At 45.1% G+C, this 12,136-nt stretch overlaps 1 protein-coding gene across 1 annotated transcript in view; it reads right to left on the bottom strand.

Annotated features, from left to right (window-relative positions):
* Window positions 1–6,236: 6,236 nt before the first annotated feature.
* The window catches only part of LOC142259013 (uncharacterized), a 90,180-nt gene continuing 84,280 nt past the window's right edge, over window positions 6,237–12,136 (bottom strand). Inside the window, exon 5 of the mRNA XM_075331550.1 lies at window positions 6,237–10,527. Within this exon, the coding sequence (XP_075187665.1) occupies window positions 9,427–10,527 (1,101 nt within the window). The 3' untranslated portion in view covers window positions 6,237–9,426. The remainder of the gene's footprint in view (window positions 10,528–12,136) is intronic.

The following is a 12,136-nucleotide window of genomic DNA, read 5'->3' as shown; positions in this document are numbered from 1 at the left end:
TTGCCGAGATCGCACATGTGACCAGTGCTATAAAAACGACCTACGTGCATCTACGATCTGGCCTGTCACATCGCTAACGAGATCGCTAGTGATGTCGCAGCGTGTAAAGCACCCTTAACTCCTGCAGGGCTAATCTCCGTTTAATAATGGAATTGAACCCCTTAGTATTTATGGATACTATACGAATCATGGGAATGGTTGGTGTGGTCAGATGCAAAATTGTACCCAGTCTTCTGTGTCTTACCTAATCTTAGCCAATGCCTCACCCCCGGCCCGTTGGAATGGTACTCAGCCAGATTGCTCCACAGGATCATGAACGGTTTAGAGCGCCTCACGTAGAGTGATTCAACATGACACAGGGTAGGAAAGCACACTGGGGAAGGAGGGCGACAACAAACAACATTTAAGCACATTACCAATATATGCATCAACAGCTGCTTCACAGTATTAGTTTTCCCAACTTCCATAAAAAAATACAACAAGGGAAGAGAGGGAAAAAAACAACTTTGGTCGAGTGTCCTTGAACAATATAGGAGTGTAAACAAAATTATCTATCTCTAGAGTCTGATCCGCTCCAGGAATTAAGGTACCGTCACACTAAACAACTTACCAGCGATCCCAACAACGATACAACCTGATAGGGATCGCTGGTAAGTTGCTAGGAGGTCGCTGGTGAGATGTCACACAGTCAGACCTAAGCGACGCTTCAGCGATCCCACCAGCAACCTGACCTGGCAGGGATCGCTGGAGCGTCGCTACACGGGTTGCTGGTCAGCTGTCATACAGGCAGATCTCACCAGCAAGTGACCAGCCCCCAGCCAGCAGCGACGTGGAAGCATGCTGCGCTTGGTAACTAAGGTAAATATCGGGTAACCAACCCGATATTTACCTTGGTTACCAGCGCACACCGCTTAGCGCTGGCTCCCTGCTCTCCTAGCCACAGTACACATCGGGTTAATTACCCGATGTGTACTCCAGCTACGTGTGCAGAGAGCAGGGAGCCGGCACTGGCAGCGTGAGAGCACACCGCTTAGCGTTGGCTCCCTGCTCTCCTAGCCACAGTACTCATTGGGTTAATTACCCGATGTGTATTCTGCTACACGTGCAGGGAGCAGGAGCCGGCACTGACAGTGTGAGAGCGGCGGACGCTAGTAACGAAGGTAAATATCGGGTAACCAAGGACAGGGCTTCTTGGTTACCTGATGTTTACCGTGGTTACCAACGTCCGCAGAAGCCGGCTCCCTGCTGCCTGCACATTCAGTTGTTGCTGTCTCGCTGTCACACACAGCGATGTGGGCTTCACAGCGGGACAGCAACAACTAAAAAATGGTCCAGGACATTCAGCAACAACCAGCAACCTCACAGCAGGGGCCAAGTTGTTGCTGGATGTCACACACAGCGACATCACTAGCAACATCGCTGTTACGTCACAAAAGTTGTGCCTCAGCAGCGATGTTGCTAGCAATGTTGCTTAGTGTGACGTGGCCTTTAGAATCCCTCTGAGGGGTTTACAAGCCCTAAAACAACACAGAGTCCTTGGCCTGTGTCAAGAAAATAAATAAAAAGTGAAAAAAGAGCTTTTTCTTCATGTCAGCTCCCCGCAACTATTATTCACAAACAGTGCTCAATGCACTCAAGAAAAGGTGAACTATAGTCTCCTCTTGACTAAGTTTTCTGCCTCTATTTTCCTGCAGATTGGTCTGCTCGACCCTGATGCGCTGGAGAGGATGGAGGTGAACGGCGCCTTTTAGATTTAACCTGCTGCCATACAGCCGAGGGTGGTGGTTGTGGAGGTGTTAATTCCCAGTTAGACATTTTTGAGACGGGATCTCCAATATTTCACAAAAATGAGGTACATCAGCTGCATTCTTAATCATGGCTGTACGACCGTTTCTTCTGGCTGATAAGCTGAAAGGAAAGCCCCACCTGTAGAGAATCTGTTTCTCTCGTAAGGTGTCCAGAAGGGGTTTGAGCAGCTTTCTCTTTTGAAGAGTGACCCATGACAGGTCTGGCAAGAGTTGGAGAGGGTGGCCTTCATACTCTATTTTGTGCAGTTTCCTTGCTTGCAGCATAATCTCCTCTTTGAGTTTGTAATCCGTGACACAACAAATAATGTCTCTGGGTGCTTGGAATGAATTCTTTGGTCTGATTGCTCTATGCGCCCTGTCAAAGCTTATGTTGTGTGATGAGGGAGCTTTTAGGTTGCTGTTGAATATGGTCTGGAGGGTCATAAACAGATTTTCTTCTTTATTCTGTTCTGGGAGACCTCTGACCCTGATGTTTTGGCGGCACCCCCTGTTATCTAGATCTTCCAAGTGTCTCTGGTATTCACAGAGAGTATCATGCTGCGTTGCTACAGTAGATTGAAGACAGGCAACATATTTTCTTGTTTCATGATCATCCTCTAACGTTTCTACTCTCTGGGCTATGGACTGGATGTCCTGTCGGACAATGGCAATTTCTGTTCTACAGACTTCCTTTATTTCTTTTATTAGTGACTGCAGATCCTCTTTTGTAGATAGTTGAGCCATATATAGTCTCCAGTCCCTCATCGATATACCTTGGGAATCTTCTTCTGGGAGGGAGGGGTATCTGACAGGGAGGATAGCAGTGGCTGTGCATATCTTGCCATGGATGGGGTTGCAGACAGATGCAGGACCTCTGTAAGCCCCTGCGACTGTGATAACTTATCAGTTGTTCCCTGTGCTTTCAGGCGCTGAGGAAGTAGAGAGTCAGTTTCTGACATTATCTGCTGTGCACTCATGTTCCCTGATGGGACTTGTAGGCCTTTTCCCTCTCTGTCTGCATTCCCTTTCTTCTGCCTTATCTTCTGTCCCTCCTCCCCTCCACTGCCCAATGCCTTGGATCCCCCTAGATGAGTGTTGGGGCCTTTACAAATTGGGTCTCCCTCCTGCTGCAGCATCTTGGTGCCATTTTCAGTGGCTTCCCTCTGCACTGCAGCCATTTTACCTTCCTTCTTCCTCTTCACTCTGGTGTGGAGGTAAGCATCCAGGGGTTCCGGTGTCAGCGCTAATGATGAGGAAGGCACTGCTGGAATCACTGTCTTTTGTGGAGGCCTCCTGACCATCTCCTACACTCCAGTGACAGGTATAGTTGGAGCAGTGAGTGCTTATATAGCTAGCTGTAGCTGCGGGGAGCTCTTTCACAAGCTTCTTACTCTATGCACTTCCGGTCCCGCCCCCCTTTATTCTCTATTTTTTATTTTTATTTCTTTATTCATTTTTCTATTTTTTTCATATTTTTTTTCATTATTTTTTCATATACATATACACTGTGTGCAGAATTATTAGGCAAATCAGTTTTTTGATCACATGATACTTTTTATACATGTTGTCCTACTCCAGGATGGATAGGCTTGAGGGCCAACTACCAATTAAGTAAATCAGGTGATGTGCATCTCTGTGATGAGGAGGGGTGTGGTGTAATGACATCAACACTTTATATAAGGTGTGCTTAATTATTAGGCAACTTCCTTTCCTTTGGCAAAATGGGTCAGAAGAGAGATTGACGGGCTCTGAAAACTCCAAAATTGTGAGATGTCTTGTCTCTGAAGCGTGATCACCGAACAATCAAGCGTTTCATGGCAAATAGCCAACAGGGTTGCAAGAAGCGTATTGGGCAAAAAAGGCGCAAAATAACTGCCCATGAATTGAGGAAAATCAAACGTGAAGCTGCCAAGATGCTATTTGCCACCAGTTTGGCCATATTTCAGAGCTGCAACGTTACTGGAGTATCAAAAAGCACAAGGTGTCCCATACTCAGGGACATGGCCAAGGTAAGGAAGGCTGAAAAACGGCCCCCTTTCAACAAGAAACATAAGATAAAACGTTAAGACTGGGCCAAGAAATATCTTAAGACTGATTTTTCAAAGGTTTTATGGACTGATGAAATGAGAGTGACTCTTGATGGGCCAGATGGATGGGCCAGAGGCTGGATCAGTAAAGGGCTGGTATCATCAAAGATGAACTTGTGGGACCTTTCCGGGTTGAGGATGGAGTGAAGCTCAACTCCCAGACCTACTGCCAGTTTCTAGAAGACAAATTCTTCAAGCAGTGGTACAGGAAGAAGTCAGTATCGTTTAAAAAAACATAATTTTCATGCAGGACAATGCTCCATAACATGCATCTGACTACTCCACAGCGTGGCTGGCCAGAAAGGTCTAAAAGATGAAAATATAATGACATGGCCCCCTTGTTCACCTGATCTGAACCCCATAGAGAACCTGTGGTCCCACATAAAATGTGAGACCTACAGGAAGGGAAAACAGTACACCTCTCGTAACAGTGTCTGGGAGGCTGTGGTGGCTGCAATCGTTACGTCACCACTGGAGTCCGCTCTATCGACTTCTGCGCCGATCGCCAGGCGACGCCGTGTTCCTGCCGTGGATGGTGCTGGTGATGGGAGAGGAGTTGATGCCGGCGGCGCAGGCTCCGTTCTTCCACTGGTCTGGGTTTCCTGGGGATCTGCAGTGCCACTGGCTGACTGTAGGTGGCGGGTGTCTCCCAGCTGAGGTACCATCATTCAGCTACAGCCTATGGGAAGACACCACACCCTTTTTAATTCCCCTTCTGTCTGCTGACCTCTGCCAGAGATAGTTCTGAGAATTGTGGCTCCTGTTTCGTCGTGTGATTTTGTGTGCTGATTACCGCTTGTTTCCTGACTACCCTCCTGCCTGCTGTTTTTATACCTCGCTGCCCGATCCGGTTTTGACCTCTGCTTGTTTCTGATTACGTCTTTGCCTGCCGATTTTGTCCCTGTTCCGCAATTCCTGGCTTGACCCTGCCTGACGACTACTCTCTCAGACTGCAGCCTTCCACAGGTAGTAAGCTCCAGGGCCCTGTGTAATCCAAATCCCTGTATAGGGGTTAAAGGGTTTCAGGGTTCTGGGGGTCCTGCTTGGCGAGCGGCTTCCCTCTAGCCTGTCCATTACAGCCCGTCTGAGTCTGTGGATCTAGGCAGGCGTTACATTAATGTTGATTGTAAACAGATCAAGCAACTTACAGAATCTATGGATGGTAGACTGTTGAGTCTCATCATAAAGAAAGGTGGCTATATTGGTCACTAATTTTTTGGGGTTTTGTTTTTGCATGTCAGAAATGTTTATTTCTAAATTTTGTGCAGTTGTATTGGATTACCTTGTGAAAATAAACAAGTGAGATGGGAATATATTTGTTTTTTATTAAGTTGCCTAATAATTCTGCACAGTAATAGTTACCAGCAGAAACAGATATCCTCCTAAGATAGCCAAATCTAAAAATATTAAGCTTTGATATTTATGAGTCTTTTGTGTTGATTGAGAACATAGTTGTTGATCAATAATAAAAAAAATCATCTAAAATATAACTTGCCTAATAATTCTGCACGCGGTGTACATATATATATTTTTCATTTTTTATTTTTCTATTTATTTTTGTATAATCCATATTTGGGCAGTGAAGATGAATGCAAGTTTCTATCCAGCTGTCACAATTGACTTAACATTTTCAGCTGATTTGTTTTGCCCTCCCCTCATTGTAGGATATGGGCGTTTCTTGTTATTCTGCGTTTCATTTGGGAATTTGCCTTTGGGTATTTAAAACGTGTCTGATGTACGCATATTCGCCTATGATTAAGGACTTGTTTTTACTTATTGTCCGAAACGTGTAAGGTGCCCTTATGCGTGTACTCTCATTTTTAGATCCTTTGTAATTTTAGATATCTAATAAACTTTTGATATTTTAATATATCCGATTTTTTTGGTGCTGGGTCCACTCTTCACCTCGCCTCATTCATGAAATGATGATGCAGGCCTCTTCATGAATCTGGAGCGTGCCTCCTTGTGCCATACTAGAAATATTACTCCCATCAGGGACTGGAGTGAGATTTCTGGCATAGGCATAGGGAACGCCGCAGCTCGTAAAGAATTAAAGGAGTTGTCCCAGTCAAGCTCTGCCAATTTTGGAGTGAAAAATTTGCCACAACTCTGAGCTTGACCCAAATTTGTGACTTTGGGACACTTTTCAAAGCTTTTGTGCTACTCTTTTGGCATAAAAGCTTTGATGATTTGGGACCAGAGTGTCTAAACAACATCCACATATCTAGAATACATAATCGGATTAAATTCTCCCCTCACTATTTTTGTGTGCAACGTCTACAGCTCTGCCTCAGCTCCAGAGGTTCTGAGACAAAATCATCACATCTAAACAATAGAGAAAGCTAGGCATGAAGAATATATATTTTACAAACATTTATTAACAAAACAACAAGCTTTGAAAAGCAATTACATACAATGTGATATACACTGGAACCTTGCTTAACGAGTAACCCAGTTAACAAGAATTTCGCTTAACAAGCAAAGCTTTCTGTAAACTTGTAACTCGGTTTACCAGAAAGCTTTGTTCTACGAGCAAAATACTCACCGCACACACTTCCAGTTCCGTACATCCACCGCACTCTAACCCACTCTTGCAGTCCAAACAAACACACACAAGCACGCACAAACACGCACAAAACACACACAAACACGCACAAAACACACACATACAGTATTATGCTCACCTTACCTTCCATTGCATCGCCGGCCTCATGGTTCTTGTAGTTCGCCGGTGCATCACGACGAGGGAGAAATCCTCGCGGCGAACTACAAGACCCAGGAGGCTGGCGATGGAACGGAAGGAAAGGTGAGCATAATATGTGTACCTTCCATTCCATCGTCGGCCCCTGGGTCTTGTTGTTCGCCGCTCCAGGCTGTGTATCGGCAAGCATAGCGACGAAGCAGGAACTTCCTCTGTCACCGCTACTCAAAGGCAGTGCGCTGACCAATCAGAGGCAAGCGGCTCCTGCCTTTGATGTTAGCGCTCTGGCAGCGGAAGTTCCTCCCTTGTCGTGATGGTTACCCGATACACAGCCCCTACTAGCGAACAGCAAATCCCAGGAGGCCAGCGATGGAACGGAAGGTAAAGTGAGCATAATATGTGCGTGTGTTTGTGTGTGTTTGTGTATGTTTGTGTGTGTTTGTGCATGTGTGGAATGACACAATAGGGGACCAGGATGGGACATTTAACAAGTTGTGGAACGAATTGTCTGCATTGCAATGATTTCCTATGAGAAATCTTGCTTTGCTGAACGAGTAACTTGGTTACCAAGCACACTCCCAGAACGGATTGTTCTCGTTAACCAAGGTTCCACTGTACTTAAGAGTTCCTATCTCCAATCTGCGGTTGCTCTTTTTAGTAAAAAAAAAGCAGTGAGCAATCTGACATTAGTGAATTATTTAAATATAATCCAGTATAAAACCTTTCACAAATGTTCATAAAGGCTCTTGAAATACCCAATTTACTAGCAGAGTGGAGCCTGAATTTCCATTTTGTGGGATCTCAGTGTGTAGAGCAGGATCCCACAAATCTCTGCAGCTGCTATAAGCACGAGACATTGCTCTCTCAACTAATCCAGCGCGGTCACATACTTTATTAAGGTTTTACTGAACTTCTTAAGAAGGATGCCGCAGCTGGGGTCGTAGAGCTCACTCTTCAACTGTGAGACTGATCACTGAGGGTTGTGGGATCACACAACATGAAAGTTTCTTTTGGGGACATTAGGGACACTTCCAAAAGTTTTTGTGCTGGATGATATTTAGAAAATTCACTAATCCGCGGCTCTCCACTGTTTTAGTAAATAAAAAAGGCAGCCACAGATTTGTGATAAGCACTATTTAAGGAGAAATTCATCAAACTCATTGCGCTACAAACTATTGTGTAAGTCACACATTTTGTGTAACACACACTTTAATTGTTCAAACATTTAGTGAGTTTTGAAATTTTTTTTTGTCTGAAATGTAAGAGAAGTTTAGTGAAGAGGGTGGTGCCTGAAACGGTCAGACAGATTCACAATGATTTGCGCCCATTTATGATATACGATTTTGATAGTAACAGTAAAAAATTACAATACAATTTGTTAACCAATTACCATTTTTCAGTCTTCAAGACACACTCTTCCCCCATTAAAAAAAAAAATTGTGTAGGAAAGGGGGGTGCGTCTTACAGTCCTGATGCTCTTGACTGTGGCTGGAGGTGCGGCGGTGGAGGAGTGGGTCACAGGAGGCAGAATCTGGGGATAACAGTGTGCCGCTAATAACGAAAGTGAATATTCACTGCTCTCCACACCCATAATCCTGTCTACCTCTACGCACTGAAGCCGGCATCGAGAGATGAGCGGGATTATGAGCATGGGGAGCAGTGAATATTCATTCTCCAATTGCGGTACACATGATCACCCAGCCACCAGCTAACTGCTGCAGCTTGGTGATCACGTGTGTTTGCTATTAGAGAATGAATATTCACTGCTCCACACGCCCCTAATCCCAGGTGTGGGGAGCAGTGAATATTCTGGCAGCCGACGTCCGCGTGTAACTGCAGGTGCATGGCAGTGACGTCATGCGATGTGCCGCTTACACACTGAAGTCACTTGCTGGCATTAAAGACAACACCGCACACTGGGGAACAGAGGGATGGTGAGTATAATCAGTTTTTTTTATGTCTGCAGCGTGATGAGAAACATATATACTAGAATGATGGCAGGGACAGACATATCATTGGTGCAAGCCCAAGAGGTAAGGGTGGCTCATTTCCACCTCTAAATTAGGCATAATTGTGCATTATGATGAGCTATTGGACTTCAAAAGGGCCCAATTACTGTTCTTGCACAGGGACCCTCTTCTGTCTGTGTCCACAAGTGGATGAAGGACATATATATAACAGGATCGAATCATTTATACCAGGATGAGGGACATAAACTCCAGAATGCGCTCAGGGTAAGATCATATATACCAGGATAGGCCCATGAGGAGGGCCATATATACAAGGATGGGGTCATATATATCAGGATGAGGGCCATAGAAACCAAGATGAGAGCCATATATACCAGAATGGGCATCATGTATACCATTATGGGACAAAGATGGGGAACATATATACCAGGATGAGGGACATATACACCAGGAAGAGAGAAACATAACTGGAAGGGGCCCAAAATGGGGGACATTAGTACAGAATCGGGGGGGATATTACCCCTATACCCATGTCAGTAGCAGGTTCCCGCTCACAACAGTGCGTCATGACTACATATTTTGTTTCAATTTTTTTTCCTATCTTCCGCCTCTAAAACATAGGTGCGTCTTATGGTCATAATAATACAGTAAGTTTAAAAAGAAAATAGTGTTTTCCCTGACCAATTCTTACTTGAGCAATTGATTTTAGGATAAAACCCTTTGACTCAAGGTATAACATGAATCCTTCTCCCATGTGACTCATCTGACAACAGGACCTGATTAATGATAAAAACATTTGCCAAATTCTGAATGTAAGAATGTCTCCTCTACTGTGTGGGTTTTCTCATGGTCGACAAGAATTGATTTACCAATTAAACATTTCAAATGTTCCCAACATGAAAAAAGGTTCCTTCCCTGTGCGGCTTCTTCAGATGTTTAACGAGATCTGATTTCTTAAAATAACATTTCCCACACTCTGAACATAAAAATGGCTTCTCCCCTGTGTGAGATCTTTGATGACTAACAAGATCTGATTTCCAAATAAAACATTTCCCACATTCTGAACATAAAAATGGCTTCTCCCCTGTGTGAGATCTTTGATGACTAACAAGATCTGATTTCCGAATAAAACATTTCCCACATTCTGAACATGAAAATGGCTTCTCCCCTGTATGAGATCTTTGATGACTAACAAGATCTGATTTCCGCATAAAACATTTTCCACACTCTGAACATGAAAATGGTTTCTCCCCTGTGTGAGATCTTTGATGCCTAACAAGTTCTGATTTCCGAGTAAAACATTTCCCACATTCCAGGCATGAAAATGGCTTGTCCCCTGTATGAGATATTTGATGCGAAACAAGAGCAATTTTCTGAATAAAACATTTCCCACATTCCAAGCATGAAAATGGCTTCTCCCCTGTATGAGATCTTTGATGCCTAAGAAGAGCTGTTTTCTCAATAAAACATTTCCCACACTCTGAACATGAAAATGGCTTCTCCCCTGTGTGAGATCTTTGATGCCTAACAAGTTCTGATTTCCGAGTAAAACATTTCCCACATTCCAAGCATGAAAATGGCTTGTCCCCTGTATGAGATCTTTGATGCGAAACAAGAGCAGTTTTCTGAATAAAACATTTCCCACATTCCAAGCATGAGAATGGCTTCTCCCCTGTATGAGATCTTTGATGCCTTATAAGAGCTGTTTTCTGAATAAAACATTTACCACATTCTGAACATGAAAATGGCTTCTCCCCTGTGTGACATCTTTGATGCTGAACAAGAATTGATTTCCGAATAAAACATTTCCCACACTCTGAACATGAAAATGGCTTCTCCCCTGTGTGACATCTTTGATGCACAACAAGTTCTGATTTCCAATTAAAACATTTCCCACACTCTGAACATGAAAATGGCTTTTCTCCTGTGTGAATTTTCTGATGTCTAACAAAGTTTGATTTCTGAATAAAACATTTACCACACTTTGAACATGAAAATGGCTTCTCTCCTGTGGAAGCTGTTTCATGTTCCACATCCCTTCTGTAACTTTTATTTTGCTTACAATTCTGTTGGACTTGCTCGTCATATGTATCACGTGTGATACTTTCATCATGTGTTTTAAATTCTGAAGATATTAGATTTCCATCTGAACTCCCAATACAGTCATCTGCTAAAAATAAACACAATGTTATTATTTTTTTAATGATATCTTGAAAGTACATTTATTTTTTTAAACCATATCAGAAATTAAATTAGGAAAAAATGTATTGCGAATCTGTTGTCCAATTTCGACATCTAAAGGCCGCTTTACACACAACGATATTGCTAGCGATCTCGTTAGCGATGTGATACTCCCAGATCATTGCTACGATTAGCTGAGATCGCTCATAGGTCGTTTTGTAGCGGTCACACGTACCCATCTCACAAACGACGCAACATCGTTCAGCGATATATTGTTTGACCAAGGCGGTCGTGTGGACACCGTCACACAGCATTCCTCCCAACGATTCCGGCAACGACAGAGGCGTCTAATTGTCCATAGCATACACCCTGGCGTGTAATTGGCAGGAGTATGATGGAAACACAGATTAAAACAGACAGGAATCACAGATTAAGACAGACGAGACAAATTGCAAGCTCACAGAAATAAACAGTGAGAGACTAAGGAGAAAAGCAAGAGCAGGAAGGCAGCAACAAAAAGACAACAAGGGTTAACATGTTGCGGGCGGCGGGGCGCTGCGCTCGCTAACGCTCGGGTCCGGCACTGCAGCTGCTGCTCGGTGGCTCGAGCGGTGGGCCGGATCCGGGGACTCGAGCGGCGCTCCTCGCCCGTGAGTGAAAAGGGGTAGTTTTGTTTGTGGGTTTAGTCCGTGACGCCACCCACGGGTTGTGGTGAAGATGGGCACCACCGCTGCTGGTGATGGGAATCCCGGGAGCGATGGTAGGGAGCAGCTGGGATGTTGTTTTCCCCCTCCGTGGGTAGGGGTTGGTGGTGTGACGGGGAGGCAGGGTTGGTAAGGTGCAGGGTCGCAGGGACAGCGCGGTGCCGGATGGCACTGGTGTACTCACTCAGCAACAGATGCACAAAGTCTCTGGTAAACCAAACGGCTGGATGGACGGGTCCCGCAGCCGGCTGCAGTGTTTCTCTCCCCGGACAGGTGATGGTGGCTGTCTTTCCCTGCACCTTTGTGTGATTTTTTACTCCAATGGCTTCCCAACGGTAGTCCGCTCCCCGGCATATAGGTGCCGTAGGAGCCCGTTTTGCCCGCAGGCGCTGGCCCTTGGATCTCTAGCCTGTGGCGGTGGCTGTATATCCTCACGGTGTGAGCGGTTGCCTTCAATCGGGACTTGGTTGTTAGGGAACCCCGGGGGTTCCTGTCACATTCGGATTTGACTATTGACGGCGGCTCCAAGCCTGGTCGGGGTCCGATGGCCCTGCCTGTGTGTGCTGGTTTCACTTCGCTCCCCGGTTCAGTACCGGCGGGCCACCGCCCGACCCCGGTCCCACGGTTCCGCGTCGATTCACCACTCCTGCAGACGGCCACCACCATCTGCCAACCTTGCTGTCTGTGTCTGGGCTCCAACCCAGAC

Source organism: Anomaloglossus baeobatrachus (assembly GCF_048569485.1).
Source record: "Anomaloglossus baeobatrachus isolate aAnoBae1 chromosome 5 unlocalized genomic scaffold, aAnoBae1.hap1 SUPER_5_unloc_22, whole genome shotgun sequence".
NCBI classification, from domain to species: domain Eukaryota; kingdom Metazoa; phylum Chordata; class Amphibia; order Anura; family Aromobatidae; genus Anomaloglossus; species Anomaloglossus baeobatrachus.
Note: the sequence above shows the minus strand (reverse complement) of the source record. Positions and strands in the feature narration are given on the sequence as shown.